The sequence below is a fragment of the Symphalangus syndactylus genome, chromosome 7 (assembly GCF_028878055.3).
Source record: "Symphalangus syndactylus isolate Jambi chromosome 7, NHGRI_mSymSyn1-v2.1_pri, whole genome shotgun sequence".
Classification (NCBI taxonomy): Eukaryota; Metazoa; Chordata; class Mammalia; order Primates; family Hylobatidae; genus Symphalangus; species Symphalangus syndactylus.
The window spans coordinates 89,802,186-89,827,570 of record NC_072429.2 but is presented as its reverse complement, the minus strand read 5'-3'; the positions used below and the strand labels follow the sequence as shown (position 1 = coordinate 89,827,570).

The 25,385-nt window shown below is 36.4% G+C and overlaps 1 protein-coding gene across 2 annotated transcripts in view; it reads right to left on the bottom strand.

Annotated features, from left to right (window-relative positions):
• SLC26A7 (solute carrier family 26 member 7) overlaps positions 1–24,810 on the bottom strand; it is a 142,809-nt gene extending 117,999 nt beyond the window's left edge. For both annotated transcript variants that reach the window (XM_063643423.1, XM_055286732.2), the window contains exon 1: positions 24,618–24,810. In XM_063643423.1, the coding sequence (XP_063499493.1) occupies positions 24,618–24,810 (193 nt within the window). The remainder of the gene's footprint in view (positions 1–24,617) is intronic.
• Between the last annotated feature and the right edge of the window lie 575 nt (positions 24,811–25,385).

Below are 25,385 nucleotides of genomic sequence, written 5' to 3'. Positions count from 1 at the left end.
CTTGCATTCCTTGGTGCTCTCTATCTCTCTTTCTTCCTCTCTCTCTTTCTCATTCTCTTGCTCTCTCTCTCTGTCTACCACTATGTTATAAGACAGAAAGAAGGCCCTTGCCAGATGACAGCTGTTCAGACTTGGACTTCCCAGCCTCCAGAGCTATGAGCCAATAAAATTCTGTCCATTACAATTCATCCAGTCTTAGCATTTTATTATAGCAGCACAAAATAGATTAAGACAAATCCAAATAAAAATCTTTGTCTTTGTGGAGTTGATGTTTATAAATGTCATATCCTAGTTTATGTTCTAGTGGGGAATAGATGATAATAATAAGGTTACAATAATAGCATTTATTGAACATTTCCTTTGTACTAGATTCTGCCCTGAGCACCTTATATTCTCTCATTTGTTTTTCAAAGCAACTCTGTGTACTAGGTGTTATTGTCCCTATTTTACACACTGGAATACTAAATCTTAGAGCAGCTGAAGAAGTTGTGCAAGTGATGCATCCAAAGTTCAAAACTGAGGTCTTCCTGACAGTTCTTAATTACTTATAAAGCTCTTACGGTGTCTCCAAATCCATATTAAATTCCATGAGAGATACAAACGGACATAAGATATGAATTACAAGGTCCTCAACTGACACAAAGTTTCATCCAACATTCAACAATTATATGTGCAATTTATAGGATAGTTAATGTAACCAAAATTCAGAGAAAGTAGAAAAATTATGAGAAACATAATCACAAAAAAGTGTTATCGGAAGATAAGACTTGAAGTGGGGGTTGAAGGATGAACAAACTTTCACAAATGAATGGCCTTTCCAAGTTGCCTACCTTCCTGAAAAGTCACAAAGTTATTTGGTTGTATCTGATTTTGTCACTAAGCATATTTTCCAGTTTATATTCTTATTAAATTTTGCTCTTTGAGTTTCTAATCATTAACTTTTTCTGTCCTGAGAACTGTATGTCTCATATATACATTATAAGTTTGCTACATTTGGCCCTGTCAATACCTTTGTTTAAACTATTTCAGCACTTGGCTCCCAGAGCACCCTGATATTCATAGACCATATCTTCTCACCTCGCTCTTCTAGCTCTTACCACTCTTAAATGTCAGCATTCCCAAGGTTGCTTCCATCCTAATTTCTCTTTCTATTCTGCAAACTATCCATTAATTATCTGATCCAATCCCATACCATGACCACAATATATACATCTTTATGATATCCTTCCTAAGGTCTAGACCCAAATGGATAACAAGAGGTCCTGTAGGCACTTACATAACAAATACAAAATGGAAATTGTTTATTTTGGTCCCTCTCACCACCAACCCCTCCATAACAACAAAACAATATGCATTAAAAACAAAACAAAAACAAACACTGGTTGCTTTGTTTATTTATACTCTATCTCAGAAAATGGCATCACCACCCATGCAGTCACCCAATTAAGAAACCTGGAAGTCATCAAAATAGTCTCTTTTTCTCACCCTTATATTACATAAAACACTGATCTAAACTTATCTATTCCACTTAATATGGATGGAATTTGTCCCTCTTTTCTATTCCTACTGCCACTATTTCTGTCTTTTTCTGTTCAGATAGCAATGCTTTATTTTCCAGAGATAATTTTTCCTAACTAGTCTCTCCTAACTAGCCTCTTGCCTCTTCCAGGCATGTAATGTAAGCTGCTGCCACAGAAATTATTGTAAAAGACATGTCCCTCCTTAGCCCTCCTTAAGATCCACCAATGGCTCTCCATTGCCTTCTAAAATCAACCCAAACACTTTTTCTGTGTCATACAAGCCTTTTATGACCTAGACTATGTTAAATTCTCCAGTTTCAATTCTCATCAAGTTATATTATTAGAAAGTATTTAAACAAACGTTCATTCTTCTTGTCATTGCATACGTTTTTCCTTTGTCTATAGTGCCCTTCGTCAGTGGTATCTAGTAAACTTTTATGTAGCCTTCAAGATCAGGTAAAAACATAATTTTCTTTTGAAACTTTTGCTGACTAATGACTTCATCCCCATTCCAGGAAGAGTTGATTGTGCTTTTAATGATGTTAGCTCATGCTATATGTTCTTCATTTTCAGTATCTACCAAAATGATTTTAATTGGTTGCTTTTGTGTCCAGGGGTCCATTTAGATTGCAAACATCTATTATGAAGGAATATTATACTCAGAATTACTTCCATTTATCAGTAAACTATTGTATATCAAGCAAAGTACCAGGGTCTCTTCCATGAAGCCCAGGTGAACACAGAAAGGATTCTGAAAATTATATATTCACCTAGAGTAACAGATAATATGAAGAGAGAAGCAAAGGATCAAAGACAAAAGGAAGGTCCTGACTATCAGGCCAAGCAGTCATCATCAAGAGGACTGTGAACGAGACATAGAATGAAACTAAGAAGTTCATTACAAAGGCCAGTAACAACCCAACAGTGTTAAAGGCTAGTTTTTTTAGGAAATACTAAGCACAAAAGCTTCTCGTAGATCCTGACACTCTTTCCCCATGAACACCTATAACTAGGTAAAGGTAAACAGGAATTATCCCCTGGCATGTTTCAGTGTTTTTGTGAAGGACTAACTTTCTATAAGATTTCTCGGCAGGGTGTGTGGCTCACTCCTGTAATCCCTACACTTTGAGAGGCCGAGGCAGGCGGATCACAAGGTCAGGAGATCGAGACCATCCTGGCTAATATGGTGAAACCCCATCTCTACTAAAAATACAAAAAATTAGCTGGGCGTGGCGGCGTGCACCTGTAGTCCCAGCTACTTGGGAGGCTGAGGAAGGAGAATGGGGTGAACCCGGGAGGTGAGATCACACATTCCAGCCTGGGCAACAGAGCGAGACTCCGTCTCAAAAAAAAAAAAAAAAAAAGATTTCTCTAGACCACTCCCGAGCCTGGAAGCAGCAGAGGACAAGAATTTTCCTCCCCATTTACTTCGGTTCTTTATCTCTAACTTTGCATTCAGATGAAGAAAGTATGTAAGAAAATGGTGGTCTCCACGTTGTCTGAGCTTAGTAAGAAGCAGCTAAAATAATATTTATTCATTTAACAAGCATTAGTAGAATTATCTACTATTTTCCAGCACTGCTCTAGCCACTTACGATAAATCTTTTTTAAAAAGTAGGCTACAATCCCGCTTTCATGGTGTATACAAGAGAATATACAGCATACAACAATAAACAATCGACATAAAATATATAAATTATTTAGTGCTATAAAAAAGAAAAATCAGAGCAGAATAAAAGACATGAGGAAAGTTTGGAGAGCATGGAAGGGAGGAAATGTGAAATGGAATGGTTGGGGTAAGCTCCAGTGAGAAAATAATATTTGGGCATTATCTTAAAGATGAGAAGTACACATGCAAGAACAGGTAAAGCTAGTAGTACAAAGCAAGAGAAATTATAATACCTTAGTTATAGTGGACCGGGGAAACAGTCATTATGACTACAGCAGATTTGAGTGGTTCAGATCTTGACAGAGAAGAGCCATTATCAGATTTGCTTCTTGATGGTATTTGCAGACAGTGGTGCTGGTTAGCAGAAACCTTACCAAGATCCTTGGTACTTTGGAAACCTCTTGGATAACCAGTAATACAGTCCTATTTTAACCTACTACCAAGTTAAGATGATGCTGGCAAATTCAGGGGGGTCTTAAGCATAAAAGCCCTAAAAACTAGCGAAAAGAACAATTATTTGACCAAGGAAAAGAACTCAATTCATAGAAATTTGAATTTCTCAGAATGTTCCTAGTAACTTCCTCTGTAAGAGATATCCCTTAGAGAGACACCTGAAGCACTCAGTTTACCTATTTCACATGGTCAATGGCTGCCAGAGATTGGTGGGTGGCAAGAGTATGTGTTCATTGAGAGCTTTAAAAAATAACCACCTGAGGCCTGAAACCCTGGCCAGATTTATCACAAATCCCTGGTGCTCAAGTGAAGCTGTCCCCTGTCCTGGAAACAATTAAAACCTTGGCAATTAAGTGCTCGTGCTCATTTAAGTCTTTCCCAGGCCTGGAAAGCACTGCAGCTCTGTGTTTTGGTTCTAGTGCAGTATTTAAGTTCCAATGATCACAGTAAATTTTCCCCAGACCAGGAAACAATGGCAAGCAGTGGTTTAGTTTGGGTGCAGCATTTAAGTTCTGGTGCTCACTACAAGTTCTCCCCAGAATGGAAAGGAATAGCAGGCCTGCGATTAAGTTCCAATATTAAGTAGTAAAGGTCTAGTACTACCAAAGAGTATCTCCAAAAGCTGGAAGGAGTGGTTATCTTCTCAAATGTGCAGGAATCAATGTAAAGATACAAGGATTGTGAAAATTCACAGAAATATGAGACCACAAAAAGAAACCAACAGAGCTCCAATAATGGACCAAGAAGAATTGACAATCTATGAAATGGCTGACAAAGAATTCAAAATAATACTTTTTAAAAATTTAGAAAATCACAAAAAAAGTATAAAAAATTAAATTTAGAAAACAATCCAGGAAGAAAATGAGAAATTTGACAAATAAATGTAAACAATTAAAAAAGAAATCACTGGAATAAAAAATACAATAACTAAGCTGAAAATCTCAGTACAAAGCTTCCACAGTAGATTTGATGAAACAGAGGAAAGAATAAGCGAGCTCAAACATAGAACATATGAAATTACCCAATCAAAAGAGAAAAAGAAAAATGGGACACCATTAAGTGAACTAATCTCCACTTACTAGGAACACTTAAAAAAGAGAGAAAAAGGACTGGAAGGCATATTTAGGAAATTAATGGCTGAAAATTTCTCAAATCAGGAGAAAGATGGCAGCATCCAGGAACGGGAACCTCGGAAGTAACCAATAAAATTCAACCCAAAGAGAAAATTCCCAAGGCGAATTATGGTCAAATTAGCAAAAACCAAAGACAAATAAAGAATACTCAGAGCAGCAAAAGAAATATATCACATTGAACAAAGTCTCAATATGGCTTTCAAAAGATTTATTAGGAGAAACCCTACAAGGCAGGAGACAGTAGAATGGTATATTCAAAGTGCTAAGGTAAAACAATAACAACAAAAAAACTGTTATCCAAGAATACTACGTCCAAGAATACCACATCAATATATGTACTAAGCAAAGTTAACCTTCCAATGTGAAGGAGAGATCAAGACTACCACACAAACAAGATCTGAGGAAATTCATCCGTACCAAACCTGCCTTACATAAAATGCTAAAGAAAGTTCTTTAAGCTAAAAGAAAAGTATGCTGACAAGTAACAAAATAACATCAAAAAGTATAGAACTCACTGGTAAAAGTGAGCATGCAAAAAATTTTAGAATACTCTAATACTGTAATTGTGGTGTATAAACCACTTATATCTTTAGTATGAAAACTAAAAAACAAAACTATTAAAGACAATAATGACTACAACAATGGGTTAAGAAATGGGCAACATAAAATATGTAAACTGAAACATCAAAAAGTCAAAATGGGAGGAGTTGGTATAAAAGTACAAAGTTTGTTTCTGTTAGTTTTTTTGTTTTGTTTTGTGATCAAGATTAAGTTGGTATCAGTTTAAAATAGCCTGTTATAACTATAAAAATTTTTGTAAGCCTCATAATAACCACAAAAAAAATCTGTAATGGATACACTAAAAATAAATCGCACAGAAGCAGAACATATTACTAGAGAAAGTCACTTAACCACAAATGAAGACAGTAAGAGAGGAAAAAGGGAAAAAAGAAATTACAAAACAACCAGAAACAAGAAACAAAATGACAGTAGTAAATCCTTACCTATCAATAATAACATTAAATGCAAATGGATTAAATTATTCAATGAAAAGACACACAGACAGTGTGGCACTATCAGTGACACTTTGAATATGGCTGAATGAATTAAAATAAAATAAGGTCCAACTATATCCTGCCTACAAAAAACTCACTTCATCTCTAAAGGCACACATAGATTGAAAGTGAAGAGATAGAAAAAGATTCTATGCAAATGGAAACCAAAACCAAGCAGGAGTAGCTATACTTATTTTAAATAAAATAGGCATTATGTCAAGAATGGTTTAAAAAAGACAAATAAGGACATTATACAATGATAAATGGGTCAATATACCAAGAGGATATAACCATTTCAAATATATATACACCCAATATTGGAGCACCCAAATATATGAATCAAATATTAATAAATCTAAAGGGAGAGATGAGTTGCAATACAGTAATAGTAGGGGACTTTAACACCTCACTTTCAGCAATGGACATATCTTCTCAACAGAAAATGGAACATTCTCCAGGAAAGACCATATATTAGGTCAGAAAACAAGTCTTCATAAAATTTTAAAAATGAAATCATATCAAGTATCTTTTCTGACCTAAATGAAATAAAAACAGAAGTCAGTGTCAGAAGGAATATTGGAAACTGTGGAAATACATGGAAATTAAACAATATTCTCCTGAATAAAAATGCATCAATGAAGAAATTTAAAAGGTAATTAAAAATTCCTTGACACAAATGAAAATGGAAGCACAATATACCAAAACCTATAGGATACAGCAAAAGCAGTTCTAAGAGAGAAGTTTATAGCAATAAATCCCTACATTCAAGAAGTAAAAAGATCTCTAGTAAACAACCTAATGTTTTACCTCAGCAAACTAGAAAAACAGCTAACCCACTAATTAGTAAAAGGAAATAACAAAGATCAGAACAGAAATATTTTTTAAAAATAGATTTTTTAAAATATGAAAGATGAAGAACACAAATTATTGGGTATTTCTTAAAGATGGACAAAATTAACAAACGTTTAACGAGACTAACCAAGCAGAAAAGAGAAACAACTCAAATAAAATCAGATATTAAAAAGGAGATATTACAATTGATACCACAGAAATACAAAAGGTCATAAAAGACTGTTGTGAACAACTATTGACCAATGAATTGGGAAATCTGGAAGAAATGGATAAATGTTCAAACACATAGGACCTACCAAGATTGAATCATGAAGAAATAGAAAACCTGAACAGACCAATAATTAGTAATGGAATTAAAGCAATAATAAAGACTCTTCTCATCAAAGAAAAGCCAAGAATCTGATGGCTTCACTGCTGAATTCTAGCAAACATTTAAAGAAAAACTAATGTCAATTCTTCTCAAAGTCTTCCAAAACAGTTGAAGAGAGAGAATACTGCCAAACTCATTCTATGAGGCTAGCATTACCCTGATACCAAAATAAGATGAAGACACAACAGCAACAACAAAAAGAGGTGGGGATAATGCCAATATGCCTAATGGAGTTAAGTACGAAAAATCCTCAACAAAATATTAGCAAACTGAATTCAACAACACACTAAAAAAAGAAAAATCATTCACCATGATCAGTTAGGATTCATCCCAGAGATGCAAGGAAGGTTGAGGATACACCAACCAGTAGACATAATACATCACATTAAGAGAATCAAGAAAAATATCCATGTGATCATTTCAATAGATGCAGAAAAAGTGTTTGATAAAATTCAATGTCGCTTCATGATAAAAACTCTCAACAATTTAGGTATGGAAGAAATATACCTCAACACAATGAAGGCCATATAGCACAGGCCCACAACTAACATCATACTGAATGGGCAAAAGTTGAAAACTTTTCCTCAAAAATCTGGAACAAGACAAGGATGCCCATTTTCACTTTTATTCAACACAGTACTGATAGTCCTACCTAGAGCAATGAGGCAAGAGAAAGAAATAAAGGGCATTCAAATTGGAAAGGAGGGAGTCAAATTGCCCCTATTTGCACATGACATGATCATATATCTAGAAAATCCTAGTCTCCACACAAAATTGTTAGAACTAATAAATGAATTCAGTGAAGTTTCAGAATACAAAATCAATATACATCAATCGAAAAAATCAAAAGCATTTTATATGCTACAAATGAATTATACAAAAAAGAATTCAAGACGGCAATTTCATTTACAATAGCTACAAAAATAAAATAAAATACCTAGGAATAAATATAACCAAGGATGGCAAAGATCTCTACAATAAAAACTATAAAACATAGATTAAATAAATTGAAGAAGACCCAAATAAAAGGCATCCCATGTTCATAAATTAGAATAATTAATATGATTAAAATGTCCATACTATCCAAAGAAATCTACAGATTAAATGCAATCCCTATCAAAATATCAATGACATTCTTCACATAAATAGAAAAAAAAGCCTAAAATGTGATGGAATCATAAAAGACCTTGAATAGCCAAAGCAATCTTGAGCAAAAGGAACAAAGCCGGAGGCATCACACTACCTAACTTCAAAATATACTACAGAGCCATACTAACCAAAACAACATGATATACAAAAAACAACTCAAAATGAATTAACGACTTAAATGTAATACCCAAAACTATGTAACCACTAAAAAAAATCATAAATAAAATGCTTCAGGACATTGGTCTGAGCAAGGATTTTTTGGATAGGATCTCAAAAGCACAGGCAACAAGAGCAAAAATAGATTAGTGGAATTATATCAAACTAAAAAGCTTCTGCATAGCAAAGGAAACAACCAACAGAGTGAAGAGACAACTTACAGAATGGGAGAATTTGCAAAGTATGCATCTAACTAGAAGTTAATATTCGGAATATAAAAGGAACTCAAACAATAGCAAAAACCAAAAAAACTAGAAAGGTGCACACACACACACACCCCACAAAGAAAATCCAAATAATCCAATCAAGAAATAGGCAAAAAGCCTAAATAAACATTTTTTCAAAGACATACAAATGGCCAGCAGGTATATGACAAAATGCTCAACATCAACGATTTTCAGGGAAATGTAAATCAAAACCACAATGATGCACCTCACCTGAATTAGAATGTCTATCATCAAAATGACAAAAAATAAATCAATAACAAATGCCAGTGGGGATGCAGAAAGAGCGGAATTCTTATATACTGTTGGTGGGAAAGTAAATTAGCATAGCCATTATGGAAAATTGTATGGAGCTTCCTCAGAAAATTAAAAATAGAACTACCATATGATCCACCAATTCCACTACTGGGTATACATCCAAAGGAATTGAAAGCAGTATGTTGAAGAGAGCTCTGCATTCCCATGTTTATTGTAGCACTATCCACAATAGCCAAGAGATGAAATCAATCTAAGTATTTATCAACAGACAAATGAATAAAGAAACTGCAGTATAAACCATGGAATTCTATTCAGCTATAAAAATAGAATAAAATCCTGTCATTTGTACAAACATGGATGAACCTGGAGGACATTACGTTAAGTAAAATAAGCCAGACACAGAAAGACAAATACCACATAATCTCACTTACATGCGGAATCTAAAAAGGTTTATCGCATAGAAGTAGAGAGTAAAATAGTGGTTAGTAGAGGCTGTGAAGGGGATGGGGGAGAGGGAGTGGGGAGAAATTAGTCAATGGGCACAAAGTTACAGTTAGATAGGAGAATAAATTTTGGTGTTCAATTACATAGTAGCATGCAGCTAATAAAATGTATTGTATATTTCAAGATAGCTAGAAAAGAAGATTCTGAAAGTTATTACCACAAAGAAATGATGAAGATCTGAAGTGATAGACATGACAACTACCTTGATTTGATCATTATTCAATGTTTATATATATTAAAACATCACACTGTACTGCATAAACATGTACAATTATGTGTCAGTTATAAACAAAAAAAAATTTTTGGCAAGTAACGTCCTGAACAGATATACAGTACTTAATGAGGTTTGGGAAACCATGAAAGTAAACACTCTCAAAGAAGCAATTTCGAAGTGTCTGAATCCAAGAGTGGGCTAGTCTGGGAGATTAAGTGACCTGTAATACAGAGCTATCAACAATAGAAACAACATCATGGGGAGGACTGTGGAGAGATTGGAGGCAAATCTAGTGTGGTGACCTTCCAGGAGGCTCAGGTATAAGGAGTGGGTTGAGTAGCATTTTGGTTTTCCAGGTTTATTCTTTTTCCCTAGCTTCTATTCTGCATGTTCCCATGAAGTTCCTATTTTGTTTTCAAGTGTCAGGCTGGCAAGGCCATCGTCTATTTAGGCATACATCTGTGCTGACACCATAGCCTCCCTCCTTGTATGTAGCATTTAAGAGTGCTTCAATTAAATGATTCTGATTTTTCTCCCAATGTTTCTGGGGGACAATGTTAGAATTAGTTTGCTTGAGCTTGTTGGAGACATGTGTTTCAATTCCAGGGAAAGCTGTAGATGCATGAGTCTCAGCAGGCAGGAACATTTCCTGTGATGTGGATTCCCATATGTTATTTTACTTGGTCTTGCAGTGCAAAGCCCAATGCATCTGGCACTAACTAGCTGTCCTCTGGACCAGCCCTAGAGATAGTAACATTTAGGAAAGCAGAGCAACATGGATTTGGATCTCAATTTCATCTCTTTTTGGCTGAGACCTTATACAAGTTATTTAAGCTCTCTGAATTTCAGTCTTCTACTGTTAAAAAAAATGGAATGATAATCCCTATCAATATGATTCTTTTATTCAACTAATATTTATTGAACAACTCCTTTGTACTAATCACTTAACCAGTTACAAGAAATTAAGTGATAAATGAAGTAGACACGATATTATCCCTGCACCTACAGATCTCAGAGTTTAACAGGAAAAACCCAGAATAAATAAATATTTACATGTGAAGTTTTTAGAAAGAAAGAAGTATTGAAAGTTACAGGATCACATAAGAGACTTAACCCATTTCAGAAGGATTAGGGTAGTGTTGTTTAAGTCTTACAGGAGGAACCTTGCAAAGGTGATAGGAAGGAAAGAAGGGAACTAAGAGAATATTCCAGGCAAAGCCCAGAAGAAAGGGAGCTTATGGCCCAACACAGGGCAGACACAAAGAAAGAGTTAAATAAATGTCAGCATTTGTATAGGTTTAGATATAATTATCATCCTCTTAAGATGGCATCTTCAAGATTTAAATGCCATAGTAAAGGGAGAAATTTGCACTTACAGTTGCTTTCAGTCAAGAAGGATTTTCTTTTAAAATAAGAGATAAACTGAAATCCCCTATTCAGTTTTTTAAAATTAAATGATACAATGTTGCAAGTGCTTGTATCTATGATAAATATAAAGAACCAAGGCTATAAAGTCAAGGCAGCATGGTCATAAACAGCAGCAAAAATGATGAGTACAAAAAATAAACCATTATAACAGATTTCCAATATCTGCCTTCCAATATCATCCATATGTGCCTGATGGTTGTCCCTTTATAGTTCAGTTTTTACTTCAGAGACTAGCAGAACTGAAATAACTTTTAGCTGAGATGCATATATTATGAATCTAATTGGGACCAGAGAATTACCTTTCAGAGCCAATTTCCTTTCTCTAAATTGTAGTCCTAAAATTACTATCGATCACTTTGTTGCAATTGAAAAAACTTGAGATAGAATTGGTTTGAATACAGATAATGTTTGTAAGTTGAAGAGATTCACAGCACACAAGGTAAGATTTATGCATAGTGGTACATGGTTACATTATTGACAATTATTTAGAATTATCCTAGATAATGGTTTGTTTACTTATTAAATGCTGAAATATTGGTTTTATATTAATAATTGTTAAAATATTTATGAAATTAAGCACTTTATTCAACAACCTTCAAGATTTATGGGTGCATTATCAAAATATTAAACATTGTATAGTCCATAAATTTTTAATAATGAGGTAATTCTGAGAGTCAATATCAATAAAACTCCCTCTTCAAAACTAAAGAGCATAAAAAGCTGAGATTGTGGTAATTGCTTGACCCTCCATATTCAGGAGAAAAAAAAAAAAGTCAAATAACTCCTATTCTTATGGGCCTACAATAGTCCACAAGAGGCCAAGAGGCCAACCTGATATTCTAATGCGAGGACGGAGGACACCGACACATGACCTTCCATGATGCTGGCTGATGCCTTCTTCCCTTACTTCTCTTGTCAGACAGGTGCATCTTCTCACTGTCTTCCATGGGCTCGGGTTTACCCACCAAAATCTGAAGACTGCTCAGACACTGGGTAGAAAATTAGAAAACACAGATCTATCATTGCTGTTGGCTTCCTAGACTGTAATTCAGACTCCTTTCTACCCAGAACTTTGGCTCCAGGTTCTAATCCTGACTAGTTTCTCCATTTTGCCTAAGCGTCAGATACTTGATTCCCCAGTTTTACTTTTTGCGTCAACCAGTCCTACTGGTTGACATTCAAGTGCTAAACTTTACCCTCACCAGGCTGAGTTTATATGTCTTAGCTAAACTCCCCAAACCAGACCTAAATCCTACCTTTGGCAATGTCTTGATTCTATCCAGCCATCTCCAGGCACAGGGCCACAACCTTAGCTCAAGCTGTAGAGCAGAAATTCTCAGACCTCTTCTGTCTACCACCTCCTCCAAGAGGAATGCTGCTAAGTGGAGGGGTCAAAGCTGAACACTCTGAAGAGGATACATTTCCTGGTAGGAGGAGTTCATGTCCAGTGGTATGTTTTACTCTCTTCTACTATTTCCTAATCCATGCTACTGGCTAATAAAAGGACCAGGGCCTGCCTCAAGGTAAGCTCTAAGTTTCTCTTTCTTTTCTCCACAAGTGCATCCAAACCTTAGCTTTAAAAGAAAGAAACTCCTCTTGGATATCAGGTCGAAACTGCTTTGTTCCACTCCAGTTTTGCTAGAGCTATGCTTTGCACACTAACTCAGCTGATTAAGTGGGACAATGGTTGCCCTTCCCTAGATGTTACCTGTGTGTACAGTTCCCTTGAGATCCTTTCCAGGGAAGGAGTGATGAGCAGAACCTGATTTCTTAAAATTCTACATCATATAATATAGATCTGTAGCGAATCAAACTTTGATAGCTTTTTAAGACTGCCAGTTTGTTGATCCAATTTTTACCACCAAATAGTCATTTCATGTTATGTTATATAGATGGGACTGTACTAATCTTCATGTTCCTAAATAAAAACACAGAATTCTTTGGCGACTCCCTGGGTTATACAATTTACTCAAGGCAAAAAGTGGCTGAAACCAATACTCTACAAACTTTCATTAAGAAAATGTTCCCGCCCTTAAATACCCACACCAGAATGATATATTCAAGGTTAAAATAACAAGATCACATTCTCATATACTTTTGTACGCATTTCTGAAGACGGAAAAAATAATAAGCCTCTTGTGGGCTGGATTGTTGTCTTATACTCCTCTATTGCTTTCCAAGAACATAGCAAAAGGCTGTATTCTTTCAAATATTTTTTGAATAGAAATGAATACAGAATCCTAGCAAGATGGATTAGTATTCTCAAAAACAAAATAATTAGGTGGTGGTAAGCACTTCCAAGAATTACACATAAAAAATCCAACCCAAATTGTGCGGGCAATGATGAAAGTTATTTCCCTGTGGTAACTGGTTTGTGGTGGTCTTAGAATAGTTATTAGCAAAGCACAGTATAACCATCTGTCTAGTTTACAATATCAGCGGGATTAGGGTTAAGTGTTATTACAAGTGAGTCTCCTGTGGTAAATTTACATATATTCAACAACCATAATTGTGTGAAGACAAATTTCTATAAACACACATTCTTTTGGTCCACAGACAACCATTATTACTCCAAGGTCAGTATTTCTAATCATTAGAGAGGTTGAGGCCAATCACATCATACCTTCCTCCTGTGACTTGCTACACAGGTGAGGTCTCACAAGCATGAACACAAAGAATCACTATGATTAAGAAACCCCAAGTCCAACAGACCTAAGAGCTTAAATAATAGAAACAGAAAGAGACAAAGTTCCCATGAAGAGAGGAGCCACCAGAAGGAGCATGGGCCTAGGAAAACCCCATCCATCTATCTCAATTATGATTGTTCACTGTCAACAAATATTCTGGTACTTACACCGTGCCAAATACTGGGGATAGGAGCTGAAAGCGTTTCCTGGAACTCAGGACTTTCAGTGCTAAAGCCAAAGTGATTGGTTTTCCTAGACTGTAAATAATCTCTGCCCTCGAGGAACATATGGCTTAGGCAATTGATATGGTTTGGCTCTGTGTCCCCACTTAAATCTCATCTCGAATTGTAACTTCCATAATCGCCATGTGTCAAAGGAGGGATATGGTGGGAGGTGATTAGATCATGGTGGTGGTTTGTCCCATGATGTTCTTGTGATAGTGAGTGAGTTCTCACAAGATCTGATGGTTTTATAAATAGCAGTTTCCCCTGCTCTCTTCTCTCTCCTGCTGCCTTGTGAAGAAGGTGCTTGTTTTTCCTTCTGCCATGACTATAACTTTTCTGAGGCCTGCCCAGCCATATGGAACTCTGAGTCAATTAAACCTCTTTCCTTTATAAATTACCCAGTCTCAGGTATTTCTTTACAGCAGTGTTAAAATGGACTAATACAGTGCTCAATCAAATATAAATCAAAAATAAATGCTATAAAGTTAGTTAAGGATATAAGTACCATGGAAAAACAAAATAGAGGTATCAACAGTGCTTTCTGAAAGCCTATGGTTCTCAACCCTGGCTGCTCATTTTTATTTATTTTTTCGTTAGTTGAGTAAGCCAAGGCACAGAACATAAAATTATTTGCCCTAAATTATCCAGAGATTCTGATTTAATTAATCTAAGGTGGAGATTGGACATGAGTATTTTTTCAGTGCCACAAGAGACCCTAATATGTAGCCATGGTTGAGAATTACTGAACTAAACCCATTCCTGAAATATGGTAGGTTATAATCAGGTGAAAGGGACAAGGCAGGGGAATATTATTCATTTTAGAGGAAATACCATGTGCAAATGTCCTGAGGCAAAGAAGCATGATCCTTTAGAATACTAAGTGCAGTCCAATATAGGCAGAGCATATGATGCTGAAGGGAACATAAAAAAGGTGTGGCTGGAAAGGTGAGATTCAGATATTGAAGGGCCTTGCAAAGCATTTTCAGAAGTCTAATCCTGTGCAATGAGAGTAAAGTTGGCAATGTATAGCCATAACTGCCTTCTAGATGTTGTTTACTTTTATATTAAATACCTTGTTATTCTAAATGCTTTGATGACCTTGGCCAGTCACGTTGTCCTTGAGCTGAGTTTGAGAACATCTGTTCTAGAGCTGAGCAGAATAAAACAGCAGGTGTTAAGTAGTGATGATGTACAAAAGAACAGGAGTGTGGAAGGGTATGACAAATTAGAAAGTCCATGTCCATATAAAGGGTGCAGGCAAAAGTCAACTTCAGCCTATTGTTGCCATTTGGGAATATGGAACCTGTGTGGTTAGATGACTATATTTGAATGAAAGGAGGGAAAGCCTTCAATTTTAAAATTAAGTCTTCTGGTATTTAAACATTGATTCCCAATGCTGTAGAAGCCAATCAATGCACGCCTGTGGTTTCAGTCCCAGGGGTAGTATTTGGAGTTTCAGGAAGGAGCTAGAAATAGAAAGGGATGAGAAAAAAAGACAGTAAGGAAAGTGAGAGAGGCCAAGGAGATCATGTGAAGCAAGGGAACACCTCAGAGTGAAAGAGCAGGTAAAAAGTTATTTGCAGTGTTGCTGAAGGAATTTTAAGAACAAGGTTTTCACTACCTAACTCAAAATTTAGTTTTGTTGCAGTTTAAGATAGATAATAGAGGGACAAAACTGTATGTGAGAGACATCCTAACTAGCAGGGTAAATTTTGGTGGCTCTTAAGATAGAAGCACAGGCTCAGGAGTCAGAAAGATCTGCATTTAAACACTCCTTCTGCCTTATGCTAACTGGAATTACCTTAGCAAATTAATCTACTTTCCTTCATCTGTTAAATACAGATAACAGTATCAAACTCTTAGGGTCGTTATGAAGATTAATTGATATAATAGACAATGAATCCTTAGCACAGTTTATGGCACACTTTAAACATTTAGCAATTGTTGGTTATATCTACTATTATCAGGGAAGTGGCCATGAGGACAATGGGCATCAGGTGTATTAGACAGACATTAAGAGGGAAGAATTTACAGAACTTGGTTAATTGAATATAGTTGTTGAGGGGACAGGGGAAGAAGGATCACTCCCAGGTTTCTGGCATGAACAACTGTGTAGATGGGGGGGTGACTTGCATTATAATAAAGAATGGAGGATAAGGACTACTTTTGGTAGGAAAAATGATGTGTTCAGTTATAAAATTTGTCCCTGGGAGACATTGAGATTGTGCTCAATAGGCAGCTGGCGATTTATATCTAGAGCTAGGAAGGAAGAGTTAAGATGGAAATATATTACTACAATTAACCAATAGAACAGTGGCAAGTAAAGCCAGGAAAATGGATTAGCTTAATACCTGGGTAATATGGCTTGGCTCTGGGACCCCCCAAAATCTCACCTTAATTGTAATCCCCATAATCCCCATATGGAGTGGGGACCAAGTGGAGGTAATTAAATAATGGGGGCAGTTCCCCCATGCTGTTCTCATGATAATGAGTGAGTCTCATGAGATCTTATGGTTTTATAAGTGTCTGGCATTCCCCCTGCTTGCACTCATTCTCTCTCCTGCCACCCTGTGAAGAGGCACCTTCCACCATGATTGTAAGTTTCCTGAGGCCTCCCAGCCATGTGGAACTGTTGAGTCAATCAAACCTCTTTTCTAAATAAATTACCCAGTCTCAGGTATTTCTTCACAGCAGCGTGAGAATGGACTAATACACTGGGTGATGTAATATGTACAACAAACCCCCATGACATGTGTTTATCTATGGAACAAAACTTCACATGTACCTCCAAACCTAAAGTAAAAAATAAAATAGATTAGCTCACGAAAAAAAAACTGTATAGAAGGAAAAGACAGTCAAGCACAAAGAATGAAGGGGAAAAAATGTGTTTTTTTTAATTTTTTTATTTTGAGAAATGGTGTTAAATGAGAAGAAACTATGCTGTCTGAGGCTCATGGCTACAAATAGGAGTCAAGTCTTGCCTTTGTGCAGATATCTCCAATGTTAAAATGGTTAGGAGACCCCATAGCAGTCCTTCCTCTTGGACTCAGAATGGGAGAGGTTAAATGTCCACAGTGGTGCTCTGAGCTGGGGGGTGGTAAGTGTTAGACATGGCATCTGTCCTGATAGAGGAAACAGAGCTGAGACAAGAGGGATCAAACCAAGTGGACAGCAGTAAGCCTGGTTATTTTCACTTTTCATTGCTCTCTAGCCTTTAGTAAAATTTCATTCAAACATTTCATCTGTGTGTCACCTCTGCTACATGGTAAAATCTATTATTCATGGATGCTCAGGCTAGTATTAAAGCATGTCTCCCCTCCCTCTCTCCTAAGCTACTCTATGTAGCAGGGGGCAGTGAGAGAACCTCAGGGAAAAGAGCAATAGCTCATTGTATTGCTTCTCACCAGCAAAGCTCTCTTCTGGTGGGAAATCCAGTGTTTTATTTTATCAAGGCAGGTAACATGTCATCATGGGAAGGGGCAGCCTGAGGGGTAGATGTGAAGGGAGGCTCAGAGTCAGCCCCGGTCCCACCCAGGCTATGTCTGTCATGCTAGAAGCAAGCTGGGCAACAGATACTGGTGAAGAATGAGGAATGGAGCAGGGCAGTTTTAGGTCTTAGCAGTCCTAGAAGTGGGCCAATTCACCTAATGTTCAGAGCTCATACTTTCATGAGATGCCCTTCAGTAGAATAATATCAATCTTTCTGGGTTTCATAATATTCGAAATTATTTATGTAAAACATTTACACTATAATAGCACTCAAATGTGTCATTAGGGTGACTAGAAGAAACCCAACTTAAATCTACATAAACAAAGCAAAAAAGTGTTTGCACATGCAAATGAAGAGTCAGGGCTATAGTAGTTGTCATCAGGACTCAGTTTCTCTCTGCTATGCATTTTGCTGGATTGGCTTCATTTTCAGGCTGTGGAGGTCCTGGGAAACTGTACAGGCACATTATCTCTACTGTCATCAGTTTCAGCACAAAGGAAGTTTTGGCTTCCTAAAAGGTCTCATACATGTACTGAGACCCAGACTGACCACTCAGATCACTTACATTGCCATTACCATTTTAATAATAAATAGCTGGCCCCTTGTATAGTAAACTCATATCCTTATGCCTAGAGGTCAGACCTTATTCTTGAATCAGTCACTGGCCAGGTGTATGGAACTATGCTAATTATCACATCTTGGCCCACAAACCTTCACCTGGTCCAATAACTATGGCTAGATCCTGCTCTCACCTGTTTCACATTAGAAACCGCAACATTTTTTTAAAAGAATAGAAGAGAGACAATGCCTCAATGCCTGGGCACAATTTCCAGAAAATCTGGTTTCTTGCTAGATGTGGAACCCTTGTATTGGCATTCTTTTAATCCCCAAGGTGGTTCCAATAGGCCTCCAGTTTGAGAATCCTGGTCTAGAGGCATTCAGTCCCCTGATCAGCCTGTACAACATCCGCTGTGCCAGGAATAGAAACTCACCTAAATCACTTGTACTAAAGATGGAAGAGGGGTTGTTTGCCCAAACTAATCTGAGATACAGTTACTGAAAAGAGCAGGGATGGTTCATAGCAGGTAAAAACAGAAGATAGACCACATATCTCATCCTGACACTCACTGCCAATGTATTTTGTTGCAAACCTTGCCGGGTTTTCAACACTCTAAAATTAAAGGTCATGGTTCTTCCATATGGACAGCTCTAAATGTTATAGGGAGCATTATGCTAAGCACATAAATAAATCCAGGGTCCTTTAATATCTAAACCATCATTGTTTTGCATTAAATAAAAATGAAAAGAGAGTCAAAAGTACTGAATGAAGCTTGGAGCTACAGTGAGGAATTGGGTCATGGGATGAGGGGAAATGGAGAAGGAAAAGACAGGAATGTGTCACAGCTCTTCTATATTTTCATGGGGTAAGGAAAATATACTTTAGACTCATTTAGGAATATTTGGATGCCATTGCTCCTGGAGAAAAGTTACTAGCAGGAAGATACAGTGATTAAGGGAGCTAAGTTAGAGATAGGTGGCTAATGCTAGGATTCTATATCGCCAAAGCTGAGACCATGCAGGGAAACATTCCCAGACAAGTCTTTAATCTGTGCAATGCAGTATGCGTCAGGAATTTCCACTTACTGTTCTGCATGTCACTAAGCTGCCCTCAGGAGTGCAATGAAGCTTAGCTTCCACACACAAGTTTTGTTGCCAGTAATGCCACACATTCTGCATAATTATAAGGAACATCCATCTTTTGTCTGCAGCCCAAAACCTTGTGGTTTGAACATCAGGCAACCCAATGGCAGCTAAAAGTTGCATGGTTTGGGAAGAAAAAGTCTAGGTGAGACCTTGGAATGCAAGGCCAAACATTCTCATATTCCACCCCAGTGGATTAGGTTCTTATATGGCAAGTCATGCATTTCAGGTCTCCACTCTGTCTCAATGCTTGAGTTTTCATGTTGGAAACAGAGAAACTCTTTCCCCCAAATGGTCATTCAGGCTGTAATGTGCACTAAATGCTTTAGAAACCAGTCTTATACTGCTTAGCTTGCCATCCATGTTGGTAACATGTTTTAAGTCAATGACATTCTCTACAAATGTTTGGTTATCTATAAAACATATTTGACAGTGAAGGTCTTCAAGATATCAGTTCAAGAACATCATGGCAGATACTAAATATAAAGGCTCTTACCTGATGTTACTAATGAGAACTGCCAAATGTTAAAAATATTTTTAAAAAATACAAGTAGTTTCTAGGAAATATTTGAACTTAGTGAAAGAAGGACCTGAAGTTTCTTTTATCTTTCTTTCTTTGAAATTAATACTTCTACATGTTATTTTATACATCTCTATATTATATCTATTTACTCTGAAGAGGGGTAACCACCCCTTTGGCAGTCTAGTAAAGTTGCTGGACTCCTTCCCAGAACACATTGTAAAAATCAGTAACAGACAATGCATATGATTATAAAGAAGTGAAGTATATTGAAACATATGAGTCCAGGTTCACAGACCTGAAGGTTCTGTGGTTCTAGGTGAAGAAGCTAATATTATGTCATCTCCCTATAAAGGTTTTATTCAAGGGCAAATTTGAGGCATTTCAACAAAATATGTTAGAAAGTGTCTTGGCACGGGAAACAAATTTAGCCATTCATAGAGCTAGGTAGGTAATGGGCATACCAGCAGGAAGGGTGGCAGTGAACCTGTGAATGTTGGGGGCTGTGGCAAAAGCGAGGAGCCTCTCTTAAGGGCCTGCAGATTTTGCCACATGGAGATGTGGGCCCTGCATGGCCATGTCTCCCTAGATTTTTCAAGAGAAGCTGGGCATCTGGACTTTTATATAAACTATTCATATTTGTTACTGTTGGCTGAAGAAAAAATTAACATTGGGACAAAGAAAACATATCTTTTACCAGATGTGTCAGGAGGCCTGCAAATTTGTAACTTCAAGAAAGTAAGAGAAGTTGGAAAATATCAATTACTTGTATTTTAATGTATTTCTTTACTATCAGTATCTTTATTACATTTATTTATATAACAAAACATAAGAATTAGTTTAAATTCAGTTTCCTCTCTAGAGTGATAGCATGCTGCAATGGAACAATTGGTGGCTTCTAGAATGTTTTAATTCTTCCAACAAACATTTATGTGCCAAGCAATACACAAGCTGGTAAGAATATATAGATTAAGACATTGTCTTGTTTCCAGAGCTTACAGACTAGTGTGGAAAGAGTTGTAGCAAGATATTATAATACAATATGTTAAGGCCTATCAAAGACATATGTAAAAAGTACAAAGGGAGTAAGAGGGAAGAAAACATCTTCCCAGGAGATTGGGAGGGATTCTTAGAGGAGAGATCTCTTTGAGTAGAGCTTTCTATAAAGAGGCCCAGATTATTAATGATCTAATAGGACATGCTGAAGAAATGGACTTTTACTCTAGAGAAAATATAGGTTCATTAAACAATTCTGAACAGGATCGATACATTCAAATTTTTGTGATTATTCTGGCTGCAGTATGGAATATGGCCTACAGGCGGAGACAGAGTAAGGAATGAAGACCCACAAGATGATGATTTCAATAGTTCAGACAGAATTACAGCGGCTGCAGGGCCCATGAAACAAGACTACTTGGTTAAAATGATAGGGGATAGAAACAAAAGAACCTGGCAGCTGATCGTATGCTAGTGGGCAGTGTGGCAAAAGAGAGGAAAGAGTTGAGAATGATGTGCAGGACTTTCTAAGAGAAGAAGTCTGGTATAAAGGCGAGGGCATAGTCTCAGGGGCCAGATTACCTGAGTTCAAATCCTACCTCTTCCATTCATTTGCTGTGTGACTTTAGGCAAGTTGTTTGTCCTCTCCCAACTTCAGTTTTGTATATATGTCAAGTGTTCTTACAATACTGCTTGCATCTGTGCCTAAAAATTACTGTTGTTATTATTATAGTTCTGGTTCGAATGGAGGTTTCATTCAGTTTGTTTTAGAAGACACTGCATTTGAAGTACATTTAGAACATTCTAGGCTAGCATACTTAAATATGTAGAACTCCAAGGTCACTCAGGAACCAAGGCTGCTGATAGAGTCAATGCTACCTCCAATACATAGCTTCTAAATTTGCCTTGGGCATTAATACCTGCCAGCATATAGGGGACACGAGGATCATACATGACTTTTACGGGCTAGGACTGGAAGAAGTATACTTCTGCTCATTTTCCCTTGGCCAAAATATAATCACAGGGCAACACCTAACCTCAAAGAAAGCTGGAAAATGTAGTCTTGCAGTGTATACATCACATTTTAATGATAATCTGGCTGGTTTTTAAAAATTAATAAATAAATATGTCGATCTCAAGTTGAGAAGAAAGTTTCATTAGCATTGGAGGGGGTGATTAGCATCTTTTATGCTTTTAGAGAAGGCCAGGGTTTGAATCTCCAGGACACCAATCTTTGGTGGGAGGCAAAAAATCTGCAGAGAATCATAAGAAGAGAAGCACAGACAGGTAGCAGGAGAAAAACAAGAGTGGTGTCTAAAAACCAAGAGAATAAGGGATTTCAGAAAGACTGTAGTCAACACAGAAAACGCTACTGATAATAGAAAAGTATCTGTATTTAACAATTAGGAAATCTTTAATAAAGTAAAGATTTACTTTATTAAAATAATTTAAAATAACTTCTTGGTATTTGACATATAGAAAACACTCAAATGAATTTCCATTATCCTTAATTTAAATGCACTCCTTGAGAAAGAAGAATGAAAAACAACTACTAGATTGGAACATAAACATTCTATCTTTGTAGGTAAAGAAACATTAAATTGGACAATTTTATATAATTCAACTATGCTGAGTAACTGAAAAGCTGCTTCAAAAATGGGTAAAGCTAAAAAAAGGTGCTTGATCCTATTGTTTGTGTTATGATGCAAGAACAAAAATTATCCCTCTTCTAATTTTCCTTACAAAATCGAGCTGATAATAATTGCCAATATTGTACTCAGACAAACAAGAGGTAATGATATCTAAATGCCTTCCTTACTCTGTATCCCAGTCTAGTTATTTTTCTTGTCACTTTGCCTTTGAATCTAAAAACTGCAGGGATGAAACCTGAATGCAAAAGTAATTTGAAGGGAAGGATAGTCACACCTTTCCAAAGAAATGTCTTCTATTACTAATAACATTGGTGTTAGGAAAAGTCTTGTTATTTTGGCAGTGTAGACTATAAAGTGAAAACGTTAAGAGTGTTGGCTTTGGAATCAAGTCCTGACTCTACTACTTATCAGGTATGACGTCCAGGGAAAATTTCTAACTCTTCTAAGCCTCCATTTTCTCCTGTGGAAAATGGAGAGGAGACTGCTGTGTCTTGGGATTCTGTTAGGATAGGGGGAGATAATGTATGTAAGGTTTAGGGCATTGCCTCTTACAACAAATGCTTATGGCATTTCACTTTTTAACTCTCTATACGTAGTAGATGAGCATGAAAAAGTTTGAGAAAATTGTTTTTAAAAGAATAGACATGTTAAAAATAGTTAGTCTTAAATTTCACAAACAAAAACATTTAAGTTTTTGTAGTGTAGCCTTATCCATCACTGGTAGCCTTCCAAGAGAACCAGCAGCCAGATTCATAACTTCCCAAGACACAAGGGCTGAGTATGTGTTCTGCTTCTCATCAGTCTTGGGGCTGGCCAATGTGTCCCTTCATAACCAGTGAAATACATGACTCATAAAACAAAATCCCTCAAAATCTATACCCAAATAAAAGCTATATAATTAATTACTGAAACTTATACATAAATAATATCGCTAATGTTACACCATAGATAACTTTATCTTATCCTCAAATTGTCTTATTAACTCGATATTTTCCAAAGGTAAAAAAATGAAATTATTATTAAAAACATAATTCTCTTTCATTTTACATTAAATTAAAGCAAAATAAATTTATAACATGCTGAAACTATCTGGTTAAAAAGAAATTCATCACCTAAGTTTTCAAAGTACATTGGTAGTGTTTCATTTGGAATTTAAAACTGAATAAACACAAGTCCAAAAATGCCCAAAGCTGTTATTTACTTTGCATTTTTCTGAAAGAATACTATGCATTTCTATTGGCAAAATGGTCATTAAAAATATGACTATTCAGTAAAATGGAATCCCATAAAATATGACAGTATTATGGATCTTAAAGTCACTAGTGCAGATGTTCCTAATCATGCTAAAAACACAAATACACAAACCAGTTTGTTCCAGCTACAGAATAATTTAATTAAAAGAGCGCTTATAATTTAACAGTGTAAATAATAGTTAAAGCCAAGGAGGTAGTGAAACTGCAAGGAAATATAAGCCTGCAGTGTCTATGCCAGGGAAACTGTTCTAAATTCTCAAGGTTCAGAAATTAGTTCCTTCCCTTGCTACAGGTAGAAAATTATTTGAATTAGCCAAGAACTGCAATGGATATATCTTTAAGGCAAACAAATACACACACATGCACACTAGGTCGGTAGCTTTTGCCAATAGAAACACCTATCTAAATCCAGAATATCATTTAGTCTGTTTTGGGGAAAGTTAAAATCAGACTTCTCACCAGTTTAAATTTCTTACTGAGAAATAGAGTAGTAGGTAATGTGATACAGAAGTAAATCAGCATACACAGTAAAACATAAGCTCTCAGGACACACAGGATTCTCTTTGCAAATACCAATCTTGGCAAAGAGCCTTCTTTATGTACAGAAAGCTTTGTTCCTTGTTTATAGCAACTCTCAAGGCTACAACAAGTAATTGTGTGCTGCTAATTAGGTTCCAAAATGATGTGTTCAAGCCAGGAGTATTTTATAGCTTGATTCAGTGAAAGTAGGAAACTGTATCAATAAGATCATGTTATAAAAACTCATTCTCCATAATTACTAATCTTTCACTCTAAAACAGTGTGAATTTTAACAGTGAAAAAATGTAATGTCATTCAAAAGTTTATTCAATGCTTAATAGCTATCAAAATACAGAGGAAAAAAGACAATTAGGAAAACTCTTCTCCAAAGATATCCAATATGCTTGTTTCCCCACAGCTAATATACATTTATTTAGCTAAATTGTTTATTCTAGGTCATACTATTATTCCAAGGAAGCAAAGTGACATCTACTCTGCATAATACAGGAAACTCAAATGCAATACATTACCTTGGGTCACCTGTTGAACTGCCAACATTATCCCAGACACAGTATCTGGAAGCAAGTTTTCTTTCAGATTGTAATGTGGTGCCCAATCCAAAATGGGCAGTCGCCTTCTACACCACTGTATAATGTCTTCACACTGGGGGGTATGCATCTTGCTCCAAAGCATGCTTTTCTTTTTCCTCTTTGCTCCTGTCATTTTTCAGATTTCTTCTTGTAGAAGTAAACTTCTCTAAACAAGAAAAAAAATCATTGCAGACACCTCCTTTCAATGCCAAGCTCCAATTCGTCTGTGGTTTACAATGTCAAAGCTGCCCAGAAAATAAGTAAATAAAAGAGAGAGAGAGAGATTAACAGAAGCACTTCAATATATGCAGCTGTCTTTTTATGATACAGCTAATTATTCTAGATTTAAAAACTATAGATTAAAACCTTGAATTCTTATCTGAAGGAGAAGTAGTTCCTGTTCATGTAATATTTTTTTCTGGTCTTGGAAAAGTAATGGGTTCAGTGTTAAGTCGGTCTACAGCTCTCTCGCCAGTAATTCCCCTTATATTCACTGTAGTCTTATGTTTTTGGCTGCAATCCCAATGGTTAATGAGGTAGTTCTGGGCGTGTGTTGGAAGTGGGCTGGGCTATGCTAATGAAACCAGGAAATACCCAGCTAGTCCAGTCTCTCTCTACAAGCTGTGCAAAATCATAAAGCTGCCAGAGGGATCTGTTGTGCAAAATATATTCAGAGAATCCAGCCCTATTTCTTTGAGAGCTATATAT